Genomic DNA, 22,939 nt, shown 5'->3' with positions numbered 1-22,939 from the left:
CTCCGCTGCTGCTGCGCTGCTGTAGTTGTGGATTAATCCAGGAAGATTAATCCAAAAAAAGGCTGGCCAAATGATCAAGGCACAGAGCAAACCAGCAGAGAGAGGCGTGTTCTCCTTCTCCTGGATGGGGGAGTATAAGTGGCAAACAGTCGGGATCCGGAAAGACCTGGAGTCTGCCTTAGAATCATAGAATCATAGAATCGTAGAGTTGGAAGAGACCACAAGGGCCATCCAGTCCAACCCCCTGCCGAGCAGGAAACACCATCAAAGCATTCTTGACATATGCCTGTCAAGCCTCTGCTTAAAGACCTCCAAAGAAGGAGACTCCACCACACTCCTTGGTAGCAAATTCCACTGCCGAACAGCTCTTACTGTCAGGAAGTTCTTCCTAATGTTTAGGTGGAATCTTCTTTGGCTGGGAGAGCTGTGTGGGCAAGAGAGCAAGCTTTGCAATTACACAAAGCCCTGGTCTCCAAAGCAGGCATCTTCAGAGAATACCTCTGTGGGTTTCCTGCCTGAAGAAATGCTCTGTGTGGCGCAAGAGCAGCCACCTCTTCCTAGGCAAGAGGGACGGCACGCAGCACCCTGCCAGAAACAGAAGCACATCCTGAAAAGAGCCTCTGCGGCCTGGGAGTTTTCTCCCCTGCCAACTCAAATGGGTCCGCAGAGAGACAGTCATCAAGCGGCCTTAGAAAATGGAGCAAGTGCCTCAAGGAACTCAGGACACCACAGCCCACAGCGGCTGCTGAAGACCAGCTCCCTTGAACTGCATTCTGTGGGCATGAGCCTCCCTATGACACATGGTTCCTAGCCTGTTCCCGAGGTTCAGACAAGGCTGGATCCATGTTATTCCAGTCCGGGTCCAGATGGCTAATGTCAAGGGACCTGGCGTGACCTTAAATTCATTTCTATGCCAGGCCACTGAAAGTCCCTTATTGTGTCCCAATAGGGTCCTTTGGGATATTTTGCATTAAAAGAAGTGGGGCAAACTGGGTGAGGGATTAAGGAGGATCCATCTATCTCACTCGTGTCTACACTGGCAGCAGCTCTCTGAGATTTCAGGCACGGGACATTTTCCAACCCTATTCAAAGACGCTCTCAAAGGAACCTGGGATCCGCTGCATGCAAAGCTGGTGATCTGCTGATGAACTAAGGCTGCAAAGAGATCCCAGGAAAAGCCACCAGCCATTGAGCCGGTTTTAAAAGCCGTTTAAGCATTTGTTCTTAAAAATATTCAAATACAAGAGCCATTTGCGACAATTGTACATAAAACCACCCAACAGAAACCACATGTACAATTGCCGCAAATGGCTCTTGTATTTGAATATTTAAGAAGTTAAAATCGGAAATCAACTAAATATTGCGGAAAGACGTCTTCTTAATTGCCCGTGTGAGCAGCATGGTGGAATAGAAAAGTTTTCGGCAGGCATTTACGAGTCAAAACAGAAGGCGTCTGCTGGATTTATCTGGAAGGTTCCCTCTATTCCGTGGGGCAAACACAGAAGAGATAGCCTGAGTCTGGAAGAACAAAGGAGAGGAATTCATCTTCTTCACGCAAGGCAGGTGATTTCTAGTCAAAGGAATCAGCGGTGGAAAAACAGGCAGCGTTTTCTGCAAGAACCCCGCACAGCACAAAATTACATCACATGGCATCAGCAAAGGTTTATTTTACCAATCCAGAGAGGCCCTGTGCAGACCCTCTCAAAAGGTCCTTAACGGAAGAGGGAGAGAGCAGGCCAGGAATTCTAAACAATAATGGATCTTTTTTTAAAAGTGGCTGCCTTGCATAAAGACAAAAAAGGCACACAGAAAAGAAAGGAAGGAAGAGGTGAGGGAGGCAGATCCCGAGGTGAAGCGAAGCCCATCCTGGCAGCATCAGGGGCTAGAAGGAGAAGGAGGAGCAGGGAGGAGGAGAGGCTGCCGCAGCTGGGCAACTGCCTTGGCTGCAACAGGGCAGGCTCAGCTGAAGGACCCTTGAGCAGGAATTAAATTGGAAGCAAAGTTTCACACATATACCATGTTTCCCCAAAAGTAAGACACTGTCTTATATTTATTTTTCCTCAAGAAGATACAGTATGGCTTATTTTCAGTGTGTGTGTGTGTGTATCTTATTCGAGCGGGAAGGGCTCTGGGTGCGGCGCCGCATCCATGTCTTATTTCCGGGGTATGACTTATATTGCGCAAATGCTTAGAAATCCTGCTACGGCTTATTTTATGGGTATGTCTTTTTTGGGGGGGGGGAGAACAGGGTACAGTCATAACTCGGTTTAAGTACGCTTTGGTTTGAGTACTTTCAGTTTAAGTACTCCGCGGACCCGTCTGGAACGGATTAATCCACTTTCCATTACTTTCAATGGGAAAGTTTGCTTCAGGTTAAGTACAGACTTCCGGAACCAATTGTGTAATTAAACCGAGGTACCACTGTATATACACAGTGCGTTTTTTTGGGGGGGGGACACATACCCTTAAACATTTTGTGAATCTAAGTTTGGCCTCATTGAGGGGCAGTATTTCAATATGAGTAGGAAAATGAGAGTGCCCCTAAACATTTTTTAAAAGAAAAAAAGCAGTGTGTGTGTGTGTGTGTGGTTGTGTGTGTGTATTCCGCCTTCTCTCCTCCAAGGAGCTCAGATTGGCACACCTGGCCCTCCCCCTCCTCATTTAATCCCCACGACAACCTGTAAGGTAGGTTAGACTAATAATAATAATAATAATAATAATAATAATAATAATAATAATAATAATAATATATTATTTATACCCCGCCCATCTGGCTGGGTTTCCCCAGCCATTCTGGGCAGCTTCCAACAGAAAAATAAAACACAGTAATCTATTAAACATTAAAAGCCTCCCTGAACAGGGCTGCCTTCAGATGTCTTCTAAAAGTCTGGTAGTTGTTTTCCTCTTTGACATCTGTTGGGAGGACGTTCCACAGGGCAGGCGCCACTACCGAGAAGGCCCTCTGCCTAGTTCCCTGCAACTTGGCTTCTCGCAACGAGGAAACCGCCAGAAGGCCCTCGGTGCTGGACCTCAGTGTCCGGGCAGAATGATGGAGGTGGAGACGCTCCTTCAGGTATACTGGGCCGAGGCCATTTAGGGCTTTCAAGGTCAGCACCAACACTTTGAATTGTGCTCGGAAACGTACTGGGAGCCAATGACTAAGAGAAAGTGTCTGGCCCAGGGTCACCCAGTGAGCTTGTAGCCATGTGGGGATTCGAACGCTGGCCTCTCCCAGGTCCTAGTCTGACACTCTAACCCAGGGGTTGTCAACCTGGTCCCTACCGCCCACTAGTGGGCGTTTCAGGATTCTAGGTGGGCGGTAGGGGGTTCTACGGCACAAGCTGAATCCTCCTTCCACTGAGCGCTGGTGGGCGGTAAGGAAATTTTACCACCAAGAAAGATGCATTAGTGGGCGGTAGGTATAAAAAGGTTGACTATCCCTGCTCTAATCACTACACACTGTCCTGTGAGCGGAAAGGTTAATTTGCAGTGATTCCTCAGCGGAGCCCAAGTCCACTGCAGTTTGGTGACGTACAGTCAATGGCCTGCTGCACTAAATGCCTCTGAAACGCCATCCTTGAGCGAGCCCAATAGGTGACAGGGAGCAGCCACGGAGAAGGCACTGCAATGCATGCCCACAAACCAAATTCCAGCCGGCGGCGTGACACAGATTTGTGGGAAAACAGGGGGCCCTTGTAGGTGTTGTGGCCTGCAGCCTTTGACTCCCATAAGAATCTCAATTGTTCGAGCAACGTGGTATACTAGCAATTCTCTCGCAGCCCACAGTTTGGGGACAAAGGCGGCAGACCGGGAATTCCCAACACACCTTTGTTGAATGGGGATTAAACGTGATGGGCACATTTTTCAGGTCGCAGCATGAACACCCTGCTCCCCACCCCCCAAAAAGCAGGGACTATAGAAGAACATGCACCTGACAATATAAACATGAGAAAGAAATGGGGGGGGGGGCAGAGAACAGCCAGTGCATCTAATAGGCAGGACTGTACCAGGCAAAATATGGGGAGGGGGCATGGTTGGATTAAGCAAAAGGGGGGCGGTCAGTCGATCAGCTGGGCAGAAAGTAGCAAGGTGGGCTACTGAAACAGGCTGAAACACTCACAGAATCATAGGACTGGAGAGTTGGAAGGGACCCCAAGCATCATCTAGTCCAACCCCTGCAGTGGAGGAATGACAGCTAAAGAATCCTTGACAGAGGTGAGGCCAGACAGGAAGTCATGACAGAAGTTTATAAAATCACGCATGGCACAGAGAAAATGGATAGGGAAAAGTTTTTCTTCCTCTCTCATGACACCAGAACTCGTGGACGTACAATGAAGCTGAATGTCGGAAGATTCAGGGCAGAGGAAAGGAAGGACTTCTGCATGAAGCGCAGTGTTAAGCTGTGGAACTCACTGCCACAGGAGGCAGTAATGGCCACCAACTTGGATGGCTTTAAAAGAGGGAGGAGGAGGAGAGGGCTATCAATGGCTACTAGCCATGGTGGCTATCCTCTGTCTTCACAGTTGGAGGCAGCACATAACCCCGGTCTTGAAAGATCTACATTGGCTCCCAGTACGTTTCTGAGCACAGTTCAAAGTGTTGGTGCTGACCTTTAAAGCCCTAAACGGCCTCGGTCCAGTATACCTGAAGGAGCGTCTCCACCCCCATCGTTTTGCCCGGACACTGAGGTCCAGCACCGAGGGCCTTCTGGCGGTTCCCTCATTGCAAGAAGCCAAGTTGCAGGGAACTAGGCAGAGGGCCTTTTCGGTAGTGGCGCCCGCCCTGTGGAATGCACTCCCATCGGATGTCAAGGAAATAAAAAAGTACCTGACTTTTAGAAGACATCTGAAGGCAGCCCTGTTTAGGGAAGCTTTTAATATTTGATGAATTATTGCATTTTTAATATTTCGCTGAAAGCCGACCAGAGTGGCCAGCTGGGCGGGGTATAAATTATTATTATTATTATTATTATTATTATTATTATTATCATCATCATATGAATAGCAGTTGCTGGAAACCACAGGAGGGGAGGGGGCTCTTGTGCTCGGATCCTGCTTGTGGGTTTCTGCTTGGCCACTGTGAAAAGAGGACGCTGGCCAGGATGGGCCACTGGCCTGGTCCCACAGGCATGTTCCACGAAGGGTGGGGAGCCCCTGGGGGATCTCCCAAGGGAACCTCTGTCCCTGGCACAGAGTCCCAGTGCCCAGAAGGAGGGGTTGGCACCCGGGGTTTCTAGCAGACACGGGCAGCGCCAGGTCCGACCTCAGCTGCCTCCCTGCCTTCCCCATCCCTTTTAAAAGCTAAAACTGCAGACAGCTGTGCCCTGCCGCATCTCGGACACAAGAGTAGGAAAAGGGGAGAGAAAGAGTGGGGGGGAAAGGCAGAACGAGAAGAGATTTACTCCCTTTCTAAATTATTCACAAGAAAAGGGACTGCGCATCTTTAACAAGCCATCGTTTTATGAAGCAAGGTTAACATTTTTACTTGATTCAGTAGAATATTATAAACTCTCCGGGGTCCATTTGAGGACTTTCTACTTTGTGCAAAAGGAACAGACTCAGCACTTTTTATATTATTTAGAGAATAAAATTAACCCTCAATGGCCCAGGCTGGGTATTTCCTCTCCCCAGTTAAATATGGCACGCTCAGCAATTCCACCCCCCCGATATAATTACGGGCTGCTATCCATCATCTGTAGGAGAATGTTTTTCTGACACTCCAGAAGTGATGCGGTAAGCACGTTCACTAATAGAATAAATATTCTAAGTATCTCTTTTATATTTTCATTTAAATTGGAATATTTTAAAATAATTGTACAGGGGCTGCCTGGGTGACTTGTACCGGTGGCTGTGGAGAGAGGCTGCCCGATCGACTCTGGCTTCGGCTCGGAGGGAAGGTCTCCCACCACAGAAACCAGGGTGCGCTTGGGGTCCGGCTGGAAAACCCAGTAAGCAAAAGGTAATCTGCTAGCAATCTTTTCCTGCCAGAGTCCTCGCCAAGTGTTCCTCTTCCCCACATTTGACTGATGGCTGCCTCTCCAATGGAATGTAAGTGTCCCGATTTCTAAATTTATTTATTGCATCTATATCCCACTTTTATTTCCCTCTCAGGAACTCAAGGTGGTGTACATGTCCCCCCATTTAATCCCTACAACCACCCTATCAGGTAGGCTAGACTGAGGGAGGCAGTGACTGACCCCAAGTTACCTGGTGAAATGGGGGTATTCGAACCCTGGCCTCTCCCAGTTCAGCATCTAACCAAGACACCACAAGGTGCTCTCTGGAACTCCTCCTCCTAGTTGCACAAGAGTAGCCCTACTGGGTTATACACAGCGGCCAGCCAGGTGCCCTAACAAAAGAATTCAGAACCAGGACCGGAAGGCAACCGCCCTCTTCCATTGTTGTCCTACCACCACCTATGAAACCTGGAGGTTCCCCTCCAGCCACCATGGCCAGCAGCTGCTGGCAGACTTCTCCTCCCCCTCTGTCCTCTCTAGGCATTTGTCCAACCCCCTCCTAAAGCTAGCAACCATCACATCTGGTGGCAGCGAGTTCCACAAGCCAGCAACGTGGGGAAGATCTTCCTTTTGCCCGACGTACCCATTCGCTTTGCTGGATGAGCTCACTTTCTGGCGCTGTCAGAGAGGGAGGGAAAACCTCTCCTGCCTTTGCTTTCTCCACACCTTTCTCAACAGGTAGGGCAAGCACATGCCCTGGCCTCGAGTCAGCTTTGCCTCCATGCCGGTCTCTGCTGCTTCCAGTGGCTGCCATCACCTGAGACAAGGAAGCCGCATTCGGGGCTGGCCCAGTACATTTTGGCAACTGAGGCGGACCACAAATTGACACACAAACGCACCCCAGCCAAGGAAGAAGGGATGAGCAATTGGGAACAAAGCAGGGGATTGACCACTGGGATCTGCTGCCCCTGAGGATCCTGCCACCCGAGGCAGTAGCCTCACCTTGCCTCATGGGTGTGCCAGCCCTGGCTGCATTCCTTCACAATACTGCAGCCGTGTGGGTGTCACTGCGCTGTCAGGCAAGGAATGTGAGGAATTAACTACAGTGGTACCTTGGTTCTCAAACTTAATCTGTTCTGGAAGTCTGTTCCAAAACCAAGGCGTGCTTTCCCAGACAAAGTCATGCAAAATGGATTAATCGGTTCCAGAATTTTAAAAACCACCCCTAAAAGAGCAATTTAACATGAATTTTACTAACGAGACCACTGATTCATAAAATGAAAGCAATAAAGAATGTACTGCAGTCACACAATCAATCAATCAATCAATCAATCAGTAGCTGAACTGGATTCCACACAGTCACAAAAACAACAAAAAGAGCTGCAAAAACGCAAAATAAATAGCAAAAACAGACAGACCTCAGCGTAACACTCAAAATGGAGCACATTTGGCATCCGAAAAAAATTCGCAAACTTCCTTCCGGGTTTGGAGTGTACAGTGCACACGACCACTGTATTGTCAAAAGTACACTCACAATCACCTCCTAGGTGTACACCTGTTGAGGCAGTTGTCATGACAGAGAGACCCCCCGCCCGCTACAGCCTCGGCTTAGGTACCACCACCACCCGAGCTGCACACAAGCAGAAGCAGACTTCACCTGCGTATAACCTGCTTCTGCTCCCCCCTCTTCACCCCTCTCCTGGTCCTGAGAGACAGTGGAGCAGGAGACACAGGGGCAGCAGGAGGAGGTGTGGAAGCCCTTGACTCCCCACCAGCCTGACTTCTCTCCCCCTCCTCCTGCCCTGTTCTTCACTCTCCAAACCTGCAGCATCTCCCGACTCGTGACTCTCGTCTCTTGGCTGTCACACATTCCCCCAGATCAACAACGTTCCCTTCTTCCAAGTCAGTCCCCAACCCCTCCTTCTCCCGGTGCCCACTCTTCAGTGTCCGGCCAGTCCCGGAAATGGGCGCCCCACAAGCCACAGCTGGCCCTGCTGCCACAAAATTCCACAGCAAAATTCTGCCTTCTTACTGCCAGGGCCATTTCTTGTTGGCAGGTTCGGGACAGGTAGAAGAGAGGATTTATTTACATGTAGTTAAGGGACACGGGTGGCGCTGTGATGTAAACCACTGAGCTTTGGGCTTGCCGATTGGAAGATCGGCAGTTCGAATCCCCGTGACGGGATGAGCTCCTGTTGCTTGGTCCCAGCTCCTGCCCACCTAGCAGTTTGAAAGCACGTCAAAATGCAAGTAGATAAATAGGTACTGCTCTGGCGGGAAGGTAAACAGCGTTTCCGTGCACTGCTCTGGTTCGCCAGAAGCGGCTTTGTCATGCTGGCCACACGACCCAGAAAAACTGTCTGCGGACAAACGCCGGCTCCCTCGGCCTATAGAACGAGATGAGCACCACAACCCCAGAGTTGTTCGTGACTGGACTTAACTGTCAGGGGTCCTTTACCTCAGGGGTGGCCAACTCCCAAGAGACTGTGATCTACTCACAGAGTTAAAAACTGGCAGTGATCTACCCCATTTGGGGGGGGGGGTTCAGGTCAAAGTTCTTGAGCTTCTTTTTGGGGGAAGGAAGGCCCATTTTTGGGGGGTTCAGGTCAAAGTTGCTGAGTTTTTTTTAGAGGAGCCAAAGCTGTTGAGCTTCTTTGGGGGAGCCAGTGATCTACCAGTGATCTACCACAGACGTCCAGTGATCTACCGGTAGATCACGATCTACCTGTTGGACGTGCCTGCTTTACCTTTTTTTAAAGTTAAGCTGTGGAACTCCCTCCCACAGGAGGCAGTGGGGGCGACCAACCTTGATAGCCTTAAAAGAGGACGTGGCAAACCAATAGAACCAAGGGCTGCTGATGTTAGATGGAGGGGGGGGGCTCTCTCAAGCCCACCGCCCAACAGAAGGACATAAAAGATGGGATCATCAGGTGTGTGACTGTACATTTGAGAAACGAATATTGCAGGGCTAGAAAAGCTGAATCAAAGGGCAACCCAAGAGATCATGGGCGTGAAGGAACTCCCCAGTGAAGAAAGGTGACAACATTTGGGGCTTCTGAGTTTATGGGGGGAAGGCGAGCTAAGTGGGTGGGGGGACACAGCAGAGAAGTCGAGAATTATGTTTGGTGTGGAGGAAGTGGATAGAAAGAAGTGGTTTTCTCTCTCTTATAAGGCGAGAGGTTAAGACTATCCAATGAAGCTGAATGTTGAAAGATTCAGGACAAAAGGAAAGTAGTCTTTCACACAGCACAAACTACGGAATATCGTTTAATTACAAAAACACAGTGGTGATTTTATTAAATGTATGAGTCGCAATTTTGCCATGGCAACTCAAAGTGACTTGCAATATTATAAGCAAAAAAACCCAAATGCATATCTATATTAAAACCAGTACTTTTTAAAAAGAAAAATCTAAAAACAGTTCCATTTTTTAAAAACTAGATTACTGCTGCAGCAAAGAGAGCAAGTTTCCACCAGGAGCCCCCTTGGTTTCATTGAAAGAACAGATTCCTTACCTTTGAGGTAGCCCTGATTTTCAGAGAATTTAAGATTAAGTTGTCTCTGGTTGTTTCTTACCAAACGAAGAATAACAGCACACACCACATAGAGCCAAACTCAGTCGGCTATTTTTACTTTTAAAAATTCCCAATATTTAAATCCTACTTTTCCAAAGATGCACACACACATAAACACACACACACAGTGCGAATCACATTCTGTGATGCCAGCTGCATGTGTCGCGTGGATTTGAAGATAGAAACGTTTCTGCCCAGTATCTCTCCACCTAGGGGTAGTTGCTACTCACCAGTGGTACTGAAGCCCAAAAAGGAGGAAAGAGGGGGTAGGAGAACATTTAAAAAATGAAAAGGAGACACCCTTCTCCACTGCAGGCACTGGATTTTCTGTGAGTATGGACCATGTCATGAGACCAAACAACAATTCAGAGAGAGAGAGAGAGAGAGAGAGAGAGAGAGAGAGAGAGAGAGAGAGAGAGAGAGAGAGAGAGAGATCTGGATTCTCATCCCAATGAGATACTTGTCTAAGCCCTTGCCCCACCTTACCTTCTCTCCCAAGGGACAGTAGCCTTTGAGGAAGTCTGAGCACACTTCCGCTTTCCGGGACACGTAGACATGGCTGTAGGGACAGTCACTGTTGTTGCAGATCCCTTTCAGGAAATAAGAGCACACAGGCATCTGAAAGGACAAAGTCAGGAGGGAAGATTAATCTCCAATGATTTTAGTGCCAGTTCCAACCCCCCAAGTCTGACGGAAAACCATCCCTGCTATAAAATGAAGGCTACAGTCCCCATCCCTCCAATACCAGGTTTGATTCTGGCGTGGTTTACACATGCATCACTTACGCTCACAACAACCCTCCGAAGCGGGCCACAAATATTCCCATTTTGCAGGTGCACCACCCAACTTAGTCGCCTTCATAGCTGCTTCCCTGTGGTGCACATATTATGCATCTGATAACTTATACAGTGCTTAATTACAACAATCTCTAAGTAACTCCATACAAAAAAAAACCCACCAACTGTTAGAACTCTAACACCAGAAACAAAGAAAGTCAGTAGGCACCATAAGTTGAACATAAGTCCAGTGTCCAGATCAAGGGAGGTCATAATACCACTCTATTCTGCCTTGGTCAGATCCCACCTGGAATCCTGTGTCCAGTTCTGGGTGCCACAATTTAAGAAGGATGTTGACAAGCTGGAAGATGTGCAGAAGAGGGCAACTAGGATGATCAAGGGTCTGGAAACCAAGCCTGATGAAGAACGGTTGAAGGAGCTGGGTATGCTTAGCCTGGGAAAGAGGAGACTGAGAAGTGATAGGGTAGGCATCTTCAAATACGTGAAGAGCTGACCCATGGAAGATGGAGCAAGTTTTTTTTACGTGGGGCTACCTTTGAAGGTGACCCGGAAACTGCAATTAATCCAGAATGCGGCAGCTAGACTGGTGACTGGGAGTGGCCGCCGAGACCACATAACACCGGTCCTGAAAGACCTACATTGGCTCCCAGTATGTTTCCGAGCACAATTCAAAGTGTTGGGGCTCACCTTTAAAGCCCTAAACGGCCTCGGTCCAGTATACCTGAAGGAGCGTCTCCTCCCCCATCGTTCTGCCCGGACACTGAGATCTAGCGCCGAGGGCCTTCTGGCGGTTCCCTCGCTACGAGAAGCCAAGTTACAGGGAACCAGGCAGAGGGCCTTCTCGGTAGTGGCGCCCACCCTGTGGAATGCCCTCCCACTAGAGGTCAAAGAGAATAACAATTACCAGACCTTTAGAAGGCATCTTAAGGCAGCCCTGTTTAGGGAAGCTTTTAATGTTTGATGGATTTCTGCATTTTAATGTTTTGTTGGAAGCCGCCCAGAGTGGCTGGGGGAACCCGGCCAGATGGGCGGGGTATAAATAATATATTATTATTATTATTATTATTATTATTATTATTATTATTATTATTATTATTTTCTCCTGCTCCAGAGCCGAGAACCCAAACCGATGGATTCAAATGACAAGAGAGGTGATTTCGACTAAACATCAGGAAGGACCTTCGGACAGCAAGAGCACAGTCTAACGCAGCACCTGTCTACCATAATATTCAAGGGGGAGGGAGTTCCAAAGGCTAAGTGTCATGATAAGACATCCAACTCTCACCAGACGCGACTGGCGACGGGCCAAAGGGTACTTTGATTCCCATTTTTGTCATCTTTGAGAGAAATGCCCTTTGCGTCTTGAAGCCAGATTCTGTCCGTTGTTTCCTCCAGTGGGTGGGCAGATCTCCACAGGACTCACTGCTCCTGCTACCGTTGTTCACAGGTGCGGGTGATGTGAAAAAGCAATGCAAAACCAATCTGTGCGCAGAGACAGATGTGGGACCGCCTTGAGCACTGCTGCCACAAAGCACAAAACTTTACCTTCTGCCAGCTGCTGGGTAATTAAAAACGAATTACTGGCCTGCTGTGACAATCCTACTCCTCCACCTTCAGCGGCTACTGGAGGCGGAGAAGAAGGGCTGCAGCCCAGGATGGCCAAGCGCTGCCTTTGCAGGGATGGAAACACTAGGACTGCTGCTCAGCCAAGGAAGCTGAATGTTGGAAGATTCAGGACAGGGAAAAGCAGCGCAGTGCAGAGTTAAACTGTGGAACTCCCTCCCACAGGAGGCAGTGATGGCCACCAACTTAGATGGCTTTAAAAGAAGATTGGACAAATTCATGGATGAGGAGGGAACTATGGGTGGCTACTAGCCAGGATGGCTCTGCTCTGCCTCCACACTTGAAGGCAGCGATGCTTCTGAAGCCCAGTTGCTGGAAACTGCAGGAGGGGAGAGGGTTGCTCTTGTGCTCGGATCCTGCTTGCGGGTTTCCCACAGGCATCTGCTTGGCCACTGTGAGAAGAGGGTGTTGGACAAGGCGGGCCATTTGGCCTGATCCAACAGCCTCTTCTTACATTCTTATGTTCTTAAAGGATGCCTGGGTCAGTCGCTGGCATCTCCACGAACTCTGGTCAGAAATGACCATGCTGGAGCCAGTATGACTAGAGCACCTGTGGCATCCTCCAGCTGTTTTGGACTACAACTCCCATCAGCCCCAGCCACTATGGCCGTGCTAGCTGGGGCAGATGGGAGTTGCAGTCCAAAACAGGTGGAGGGCACCAGAGGGCTGCTCCAGCGTGACTCTGCAGAGGATAACTTTAAATAAGAATACTGCTTAAAAGCATCTTGCTCCTGAGTGTGCCTTCCAAGGCCCAGTCACCACATGGCTTGTGAAGTGCTCGTTCTGGGTGCTTGGCTCGCAAATCAGCTTATTGCCCAATGAACAGAGCCAACCCTTCTGCCAAGTGCCATGGCCTTAAGTCCTACGGGTTCAAGGATCCTCCGGCCAGTATTTACAGATGTGCAATAAGCGCAGGCGACGCGGTGCATGGGGGAGGGAACTTTCCCCCGAAGGACGTATTAGGGCTTTAACTGAATTAGTTCACTAGAGTGAGAAGGAGGAGGAGGGAGGGGAGAGAAAGAGGACAGCAAAATGGAAGGCTAAAAGCCACGCAAGAAGGAAAAACAAAGAGGGCTTTAAAAGCAAAGAGTTTATTTTTAATTGTCTTTTAACTGCAGACATTAAAATAAAGGACAGGGCTCTGGGGCTGCCTTCTCCTGTCGGCGGTGGCGTGACTGTAAACGATTCCCTTAATGTAGGTTTTGATATAGAGATCAAATTAGCTCTAATAAAAAGGGATAATAAAGCCAGCTCTTATGCAAAACTCAACTCCTCCCAGCTGTCAAGGCTGAGCCATTACCAAGAGGAAGCGCCGTTCTCGTTTCAATTAACCTTGTTTGCACCCCGCGATGTCCGCGCAAATAACAATAACATTAATGCAAGGCGCTGCGGCCATATTAGGAAGCCCCGAAGACGCGCGCCTGCCTTCCCGGAGCCGGCGGCTAATGAACCCGAAACTCGACGTGAATTTCCAAATTGCTCACAACAGAGTTTTGAAGCTCTATTAGGGAGAAAAATGCTGATTCTTGTCAAGTCCCTCAAGGGGAAAAGCTGTTGCAACAGCAGCCTGCTCCAGCCCAAGTCTTAGCCTCATGCTAACCTCTTGCATCCGCAAACTCAGCCGCGCTGGCACATGGGGAGTGGTAGGGGGCTGGCAGCCCCAGGGATGGTGGGCAGCAAACTGGGGGCCACAAGCAGCTCTGCCCAGGAGGGCTGGGCCACTTCTCCACTATGTCCCACCCTCCAAATGAGGAAAGCTGTTCGATGCTCCAACTCTTTTCGTACCATATTCTCAGGAAACCTATCAAGACTCCTCTCTTTTGCTGGGCTTCTAAGGCAGCCAGAGATAATAATCCCTTCTCTTCTTGCTTTGCCCTTTTTGAAAAAAACAATTAAAATTGAACGTAAACATTTGCAGATTTCCTTTTTGATTTAGTTAAGGACTAGTTAAGCACGCCAGGCCTATCTATCAAAGGCAGCCTTCAAGATGTTGTCGGACTACAACTCCCACAGTGTGCTAGCTAGAGGCTGATGGGAGTAGTAGTCCTACAACCTTTGGAGGGCATCAGCTTGCACAAGGGTTGCTCCAAAGTGGTGCCCCAAATACAAATGGCGCTTGACCCCCGAGGAGAGCTGGCTGAGGCTGATGGGAGCTGTAGTCCAACAGCATCTGGAGGGCATCAGTTTGACGAAGGAGGGCCTAAGGGCATGCTACACAAATGTATCCCCCCCCCGGCCTCAAAGACAAACCTCTAAACTGTGTTTGCTCACACAACCTGCAGAGGAATCGGAGGCCCAAGCAGCGTTTTTGAAAGTCAACCACGTCTGGAAAGGTCTGGGCCTGCCTCTGTCTCCATTCCAAGCAGGCAACTTGGTGGGAAGTAGCTGCAGGGCCAGTCCAAGGCATTTTGCTGCCTGAGGCAATGGACAAGATGCCATTCCCCAGCTCCATTCCATGTACAAAACCCTCCCAAACTGGCTGTCAAAACCAACTCTAACACTGGCAATGGAGCCAGTGTCCTTGGCTGCCTCTGAGGGCAACAGGCTAGCTTAGGGGGCATACAGCACGTAGCTCTATCCTAGGGTTGCCATATTTTGCCGCTTTTTAGAAACTCTGGCCGGACGCTATTTCCGATGGATGAATCCCAGGGAATCCTGGATGCACGACAGCCCTACTCTGTCCACTGTCCCAACACCACCTCCAACACCTGCCACCTCCCTCTGTCTCAAGGCAGTGCCGGCCCTGGCTAGGCAGAGCACAACTTTAAAATAAACCGTCTGTTGCTGGTTGCTCAGAAATCCCACCCGAGGGCCTTAAGGAGCAGGGCAAGTAAGAAACCAATAACCACGTCATTCCATGGCATGTGTTCCCTTCCGTTTGGCTTGCACACTGCCTGGTCCCCCTGCTTCCCCCTGAGGGTTTCCGAAAGAAAGGGACAGACAACAGAGGGACTTCTCAACTTCTCCATTCCCAGTCGGAGCCAAGCGCATTTGCTCTTGGCAGCAGCCAGGAGGTAGGGCAATCGTGTATCCAGACCCAAAACAAAAATCTGTCCCTGTACTAAACTCAAGACACAGAACAAGAAAGCTGCCTTTAAAAGAAAGGGCTCATTTGGAGCCAGTGGACTCCAGCCAGGCCATTTGCAGCGAAGCCTGAGCACAGCAGAAAACGGCTTGCTTTTGCGGTAAGGATTAACTCACCAGCCACTCTCTTTGGGTTGTGCTTTGATAAATGAGGCTAACATCACCTTTCCTGGTAATCGCCAGGTTAACAGGAAGCTACGAGAGCAGGTGCCGAAGTCACCACTTGCTCCGGGCAGCCGGCTACCCCTGGGCTATAAATCATGGCGAAAAGGACTCTTGAGCTCAGCAAAGGAAGGGGAGGCTGCAGCCTAGAAACTCCCCAACTCAAAATAGAAAGTAAGAAGTCCACTCCTCTCCCCCAACGCACCTCACTAACATGGACTTGCTTTGGGGAAACCACACGTTGATCCACAAGTGGGGGGGGGGCTGGGTGCTTTTAGTTTCCCATTCAGCACAGCACAGGGATGGGTTCCTCTGTGCTCACAAAAAATGAAGAGAACAAAATTCTGCCCCAGACAATCTGCATTCCGTGCAATTCCAGAACCTAGGTAAATTACGCCTCGACTTTGCGGCATTTATTGTGCAAATATTTTTCAGCGTTTCGCATTATTTAATCTGGGTTTGCTAGTCACGAGCGGGGGGGAGAGATGGGTGCTTTGCAGTCCCCCCCAATCAAAAAAGCATATTTAGCTACCTCTCCGGATTCCGAGATTTAAGCAGGTTTTGCTCACACAGCTTTAAGCATCTCTTCAAAGTAATAAGGGCCAGAAACCTGCTTATCTTCTGTTAGTGAAAATGGAAGTTCTCAGGAAGCTGAAGTGTTGCACCTGATACCATCTAGGAGGCGTCAGGGAGGGAGGGAGGCAGAGAGCATGAAGTCATAGCTAATGGCCTGACTGGGGCCAGCTGAAAACTTTTTTTTTGTTTCAGCCAGCCTACCCAGACATATAATTTAGCTACCTCTATCGCTTTTAAAAGCTGTATTGATTTTATCTTTGTTTGTAATGGTGATGGTTCTCTGTGTATGTGTGTGTGTGTGTTTAACAACAATGCCTTCATATATATTTGTTCTTAATTGGACTGTGAATTTGAGCTGTGTTTTATCCAAAATTCTGTTTCTCCCTTGATTGGAGAGTTTTTTGATCAAGCTGGTTATAAATCTACTAAAACAGTCGTTCCCAAACTTTGGGGGGCTACTGCCCCCATTGGTTCCATCATCCCATCCCCAGTGCCCCCTACTCTATAACGAGCATTATTCAGAATAGCAGTTTGCACGACCCTCTATGGAAGGTAATAACACAATGAAATTCAAAACAGTAACAATGAATGGCACATTTATTCAAAATCAAATTAAAACTATTTAGTTTAATTATGTCAACAATATCAGTGAGCTTGATCCAGCATTACCCATTTTTCAAAGCCTCATGGTCATTTACCAAAGTAATAATTTACACCTCCAGCACCCCCCCTGCCGCTCCCTTGCCTCTTTGCAACCCCTGCCCTCCACCCACTTTGGGAACCTCTGATCTAAATAAATAAATCTGCACATATGAAAAAGAAGCCCCCTCTCTTCCAATATGGGTCACGCTCTAGAGTGATGATGGAAATGTCCTATCCAGAATTCTGGGCGGGACAATGAGACCTGTACCAGGAGTTGGTACTTCCAGGAGGCTGGGGAAGAGGCTGACCATCTCTGTCCTCCCAAACTTTTCCCTTTTGCTGCTGCCAGCCTCCTTTGGAGTAAAGATATGGCAGCCAGCTGCATGTCAGCTAGCCTGGTGAGAGGAGGACCCCTCCCCTCTGAACTGTATGTAAGCCAGGCTCCTTGGAGAGATGGAAGACCAGAAACTTTATTTTCGTTTTTACTCATTTTGCTTTTTATTTATGCACTTAAACCTTAACTGTTTTGTTTGTGTTTTTGTAATGTTGAATTTTATTCTGTTTGTTAAACTGCTGATTATTCTCATTTTTTAATTTACTGGCATGCTCTTGCATATTTGTATTCTTGAAAGATCTACATTGGCTCCCAGTACGTTTCCGAGCACAATTCAAAGTGTTGGTGCTGACCTTTAAAGCCCTAAATGGCCTCGGTCCAGTATACCTGAAGGAGCGTCTCCACCTCCATCATTCTGCCCGGACACTGAGGTCCAGCACCGAGGGCTTCTGGCGGTTCCCTCATTGCGAGAAGCCAAGTTGCAGGGAACCAGGCAGAGGGCCTTCTCGGTAGTGGTACCCGCCCTGTGGAACGCCCTCCCAACAGATGTCAAAGAGGAAAACAACTACCAGACTTTTAGAAGACATCTGAAGGCAGCCCTGTTCAGGGAGGCTTTTAATGTTTAATAGATTACTGTGTTTTATTTTTCTGTTGGAAGCTGCCCGGAGTGGCTGGGGAAACCCAGCCAGATGGGCGGGGTATAAATAAAAAATTATTATTATTATTATTATTATTATTATTATTATTATTATTATTATTATTATTATTCTGAGGTTTGGAATGTTCTCTGTAAGCTGATATGGGGATGGTGCATCGCGGAACAGTGGCATCTAAGGAAACTCAATCAATCCATCCCTCATCAAATGCAGGTGCCGTGATCTTCAGAAATGGGACCCTCTGCTTCTGCCCTGCTTGCCAGAAGCCAAAACCTGCCGCCAGGTGCCACCCAGCCGGTTGCCGTGGCAATCAGCACAGTGCCGTATGTTGCAAGCATGTGCTTGACAGTGATGGCCTGCCCTGAGGATACTCTTCCACCTGTGCCTGAGGGCGCCCCAGATGCAGAAGACGACAGCCCAAGTTGCCCTGACCTGCTTAATGTGCTACAATACTGATGATGGTGCTGGAGGAGACTCTTGAGAGTCCCATGGACTGCAAGAAGATCAAACCTATCCATTCTTAAGGAAATCAGCCCTGAGTGCTCCCTGGAAGGACAGATCGTGAAGCTGAGGCTCCAATACTTTGGCCACCTCATGAGAAGAGAAGAATCCTTGGAAAAGACCCTGATGTTGGGAAAGATTGAGGGCACTAGGAGAAGGGGACGACAGAGGACAAGATGGTTGGACAGTGTTCTCGAAGCTATGAACATGAGTTTGACCAAACTGCGGGAGGCAGTGCAAGACAGGAGTGCCTGGCGTGCTATGGTCCGTGGGGTCACGAAGAGTCGGACACGACTAAATGACTAAACAACAACAACAACTGATGCATCATAGAATCACAGAATCGTAGAGTTGGAAGAGACCCTGAGCCCCCTGCAATGCAAGTCCAGCCCCCTGCAATGCAGGAATATGCAGATGCCCCATCCAGGGATAGAACCTGCAGCCTTGCCATCATCAGCACCCCCCACTAGCCAACTGAGCTATCAAAGCAGCCTAAGAGACCCGCTTTGCTCTCAGTATGGGAAGCAGCCCCTATGGCGATCCTGAACGGCTTTTCCAAGCCAACTCCAAATGAATAGGTTGTTTGAAACACCTCCCCTCTGTGGCCTCCTCCCTCGGCACCAGTCTGTGACTAAGAGCCAAACCAACCTTGTCTTTCGAAACCTTGTGCGAAAAGGGGCAGCTCCCATCGGTCTTCTTGCATGTGCCACGGAGAAACCTGTTGAGAAGATGGGGGAGAAGAGGGAGGTCTGAGGAGCTTTGGAGGGAAGCAGATGACAACTGGAAAATTTCGGCAGGGGGGGGGAATGGTGGAATTCAACCGTTGCAAATATATTTCTGCTTGCCGTGCGGAACAATCCTCGCTCTCCAAACCCTGTGTGCTGTTTTGGCGGTTCTCCTGACCCCCTCCCCAGCCGATTTCAGGGGGTGCACAGCAGGAGGAGCGGGGAGCCCCACTGCGCGAGTGGAAGCCCTTGTGCATGGCTTCCACTGATGTTGCGCAAACCTCACCCAAAGCAATTTCAGCTTCCACCAGCACGAGGCAAAGGTCGAGCGCAGATATTTCTTTGGAAAGGCCTGTCCAAAGATGGGACAGGCTCTGTCGATTTCTGCAAAATTCCCACGGACAACTTAGGCCAGTTTTAATTTACTGACATGTTCGCTTAGGGTGGCGCTTGCAATCGCAGACAGCTGTGACCAATGTGTGGATTATACATGTGTATCTGATGCACGCTGGACGCAAATGGAGACGTGCCCCTTTTCGCCTCATTAACTTGGTTAATCCACTATGTTTGTGCACAACAGCACTGTCCCTTCCTGGCGCTTCTAGAAAGGAAGATCATTTACCGCGTGCAGACGGCAACCTTTTCCGGGTCATGGATGTAGGGGCACCTCTCGCCGCGGTTGCATTTGCCAAAGCGGTTGTAGTACATGCAGTATTCCTTCTTCTTCTCCTTCTTCTGCTTGGCCTGGCGGATGATGGCCAAGCTGCGCTGGACGGCTCGGCTGAAGGGAAGGAGAGAGACAAGCAGCTCACTTCAGCCCCGGCCAGCAGGGCCAAGCGGCAGGCATGACCATTCTTAAAACTACATTTATTAATTTTGTGTAAAAGACAAATTGTAACTGACAAATGCATGAGGGAACTCATCAGAATTACAGCAAAATTAAGTAATAAATAACTAAGATTTAAACTAATAATAATAATAAGGATTTAGTAGGATTGTTCTGCCCTCTTTTCTTCCACAATGTGCAGAGCAGAGCTCCCAAAGTACTGGCCCCTGATCTCTGCTGTCAAATCTTCTCACTGTTAAAAGTTCCATAAACTAGCCTACACTTTGCTGGTACACTAGGGAGCCTCTCTTCCCCTGTTTGTAATTTATACATTAAATGCTAAAACCCTCAAAGCGGGTTATTAATTAAATAAATACATTTACATGCTGCCCTTTCACCTGAAAATATCTGGGTGGTTCACAAGATAAAAATACAGGAGATGTTTACTGAAGTCAAACCAGACCAGATAAGAAGTGTCTTTTCTAGCTACCCCTCTCTGTAAACGGACTTTGAGCATTAGCTTTTCAGGAACGGTCAGGAATGATGGCAGCGACAGTCCAGTAGCATTTGGCAGGTACTGCAAAGGATGCTCTTGCCTTGGGACAGGAGTGGCCAACTCTCAAGGGACTGCGATCTACGTTCAGAATTTTAAAATGACAGTTGTCTACGCCCGTTTTGGGGGGGTTCAGCTCAAAGTTGTTGAGCTTCTTTTAGAGAGGAGAAAAGGCCCATTTAAAAAAAAATGGGTTTTTTTGAGGGGGGTTCTGTGGTTTTTTTGGGGAGGGGTAAAGGCAAGCGACAAAGAGGTAAAGTCACTCACAAAAAGATCGCTATGGATCAAAACAGCAGCACAGAGGAATCTCCGCCATCGTCTTCCTTTTCAGAGATCATACAACAATGGAGGGCGGGGCAAGGGGGCGGGACAGGAGTCAGTTTTACTGACAGTAAGGAAAGGGAGCCAGAGATCGACTGTGATCTACCAAAACCTCATGGGGATCTACCAGTAGATCGTAATCGACCTGTTGCACATCCCTGCCTTGTTGTTGTTTAGTCGTTTAGTCGTGTCCGACTCTTCGTGACCCCATGGACCATAGCACGCCAGGCACTCCTGTCTTGCACTGCCTCCCGCAGTTTGGTCAAACTCATGTTCGTAGCTTCGAGAATACTGTCCCACCATCTCGTCCTCTGTCGTCCCCTTCTCCTAGTGCCCTCAATCTTTCCCAACATCAGCGTCTTTTCCAGGGAGTCTTCTCTTCTCATGAGGTGGCCAAAGTATTGGAGCCTCAGCTTCAGGATCTGTCCTCAGCTTCACGATCCCTGCCTTAGGACATCACTAACTGCCACCTCATCTGCCATCTCCCCAGGCAAGGAAGCAAGAGAGCTTTTCAACACACAATACATGCCTAAAAGTAAACCAGGCCTGCAGCTTTCTCTCTCTCCATCCATTTCCACTGCTTTTTGCCCCCCACCCCACCTAAATAATTGGCAAAACGCCCTCCGCCAATCCAGCCCTTGGGAGTGGGATGGAGAAGAGAAAGAAGGGACATTGTAACAGTCCATCATGTCTCTCAGTCTCATTGTCACTCAGTCAGACTACAGCAGGCATGTCAAACCTGCGGCCCTCCAGATGTTTTGGACTACAATTCCCATCTTCCCCAACCACTGGTCCTGCTAGCTAGGGATCATGGGAGTTGTAGGCCAAAACATCTGGAGGGCCGCAGGTTTGACATGCCTGGACTACAGCCTTTTGAGAGGGCATAGAAGAGTTTCGGGGTCTTAGCAAAATGGCCAGAGAGGTTCCAGGGCTTCCAGGATTAACAGGACACCTGCTCTCTTCACATTTTGGGGACTAGTGTCTCTTCTCTCGAGGGAGGGAATACAGACCTTGCGATGTAGCGGCTGGTGGTCGGCCTGCTCAGATAACTGGATGGGGAATAGCCAGGGGAGCCGTGGGCAGAATCCAGCCTCACTGTTCCTGGAGAGAAGGAGAAACAAATGAGATGCTAACTAGCACTCGTGCAGATATGAAAGTTGCAAAAGGAGCTTGATCTTCTATTGATTCGCAGGCAGGGCGGCACCGTACAAAGTTCCGGCACGGTAAATAAGCACATCTTGGGTGGGCTGAGGTGTTGCCGCCACCTTGTCAGCAGCAGGAGACTGCCAGGTGTCTGGCTGGGGATCAGAAAAAATAAGGCCAGGGACTCAGGCAGCGTTGCAGAAAGGCACAGGCTTGCCAGCGATGTGCCATTCCCATGTCACAACATTTGGTAAGGACCCACCTGTATGGCAACAGCTGAGAAACTAAGAGAGCTTATTTTGTATTTTATTTACATTTCTTTACTCAAGGCCTTTGTCTCCTGCCTCCAGCAAACTGCCTTGAGGGTTGGCAGGGACAAAGGATGCTGCGGAGAACAGGGCAACCCAAATGATCCAGGGGATGGAGAAAACCCACTATGAAGAAAGGTCGCAGCGTTTGGGACTTTTCTGTTTAGAGAAAAGGCAAGTGAGAGGCAATGTGACAGAAGTTTATGAAATTATTCATGGCATGGAGAGAGCGGGTGGAGAAAAGTTTTCTTCCCTCTCTCATAAAGCAAGAACCCTTGGACATCCGATGAAGCTGGGCGTGGGAAGATGCAGGACAGAGAAAGGGAAGGACTTTTTCATGCTGCACAGAGTTAACCAATGGAAGAGGAGGCAGCGAGGGTCACCAACCTGGGTGACGTTAACAGAGAACTGGACAAAGGCTCTGCTCTGCCCCAACCATCCCATTCTCACGGAGGCTAACCAGAGGCCTGTGGAAAAGCAGGATTTGAGCACAATAGCCCTCTCCCCTCCTGCGGTTGCCATCAACTGGCATTCAGAAGCAATGCTGCCTCCCCGTGTCGGCTGAGTGTGGCCGTCATGGCTAGTGGCCCCCAACAACCCTCTCCTCCATGACTTGGTCTAATCCAAGGTTTTAGGGAGATGGCGCATGGGATCTTCAACATACAGAAAATTTGGGTCTATGAGAAGGCATGCTCTGAGAAAGCTGGGAGCTGAACTGAAAGGCCTCGTTTCCAGAAGAGAGTTTCACGCCACTGTTGCTTCTTTACATCGCGGCTCCCTCCCCCAAGGCATGATGGGGAGTTCCTCCTGCATTGTTCTGCCCTGTACCATCAGCCGAGACGTGTGCCTGAGCGTGGCAGGTGGGGAAGAGCGTCATTCCGTCGTTCACCTGCCAACCAGAGTGTGTTCCCGAGTGAGTGAGTGGAATTTGATAGCGTGTCAATGAGCACTCTCTTCACCCGGGCTGTCACGCAGCCCGCTGGTGACGGCACAGGCCCATCTGTTCCATGTGCAAATAAAATTGCTGGCGCAGTCGCATTCCCGGAGCATTGCTGCCGATCAGAGGCATCAACCAAGCCCAGCCATGGGGCAAACTCCTCTTCTCTCCCCCCCCCCAAGACAGGCAGTCACTGCAAAACATCTGGATGGCCCCTCGC

General features: G+C 49.1%; 1 protein-coding gene across 1 annotated transcript in view; it reads right to left on the bottom strand.

The window, feature by feature from the left end:
* ZC3H3 (zinc finger CCCH-type containing 3) overlaps positions 1 to 22,939 on the bottom strand; it is a 245,607-nt gene that overhangs the window by 51,269 nt on the left and 171,399 nt on the right. Inside the window, 4 exon segments of the mRNA XM_035124913.3 lie at positions 10,018 to 10,149; positions 18,555 to 18,624; positions 19,254 to 19,412; positions 21,342 to 21,432. Coding sequence (XP_034980804.3) covers positions 10,018 to 10,149; positions 18,555 to 18,624; positions 19,254 to 19,412; positions 21,342 to 21,432 — 452 coding nt within the window.

The sequence above is a fragment of the Zootoca vivipara genome, chromosome 8 (genome assembly GCF_965207765.1).
Source record: "Zootoca vivipara chromosome 8, rZooViv2.hap1.1, whole genome shotgun sequence".
NCBI classification, from domain to species: Eukaryota; Metazoa; Chordata; class Lepidosauria; order Squamata; family Lacertidae; genus Zootoca; species Zootoca vivipara.
Note: the sequence above shows the minus strand (reverse complement) of the source record. Positions and strands in the feature narration are given on the sequence as shown.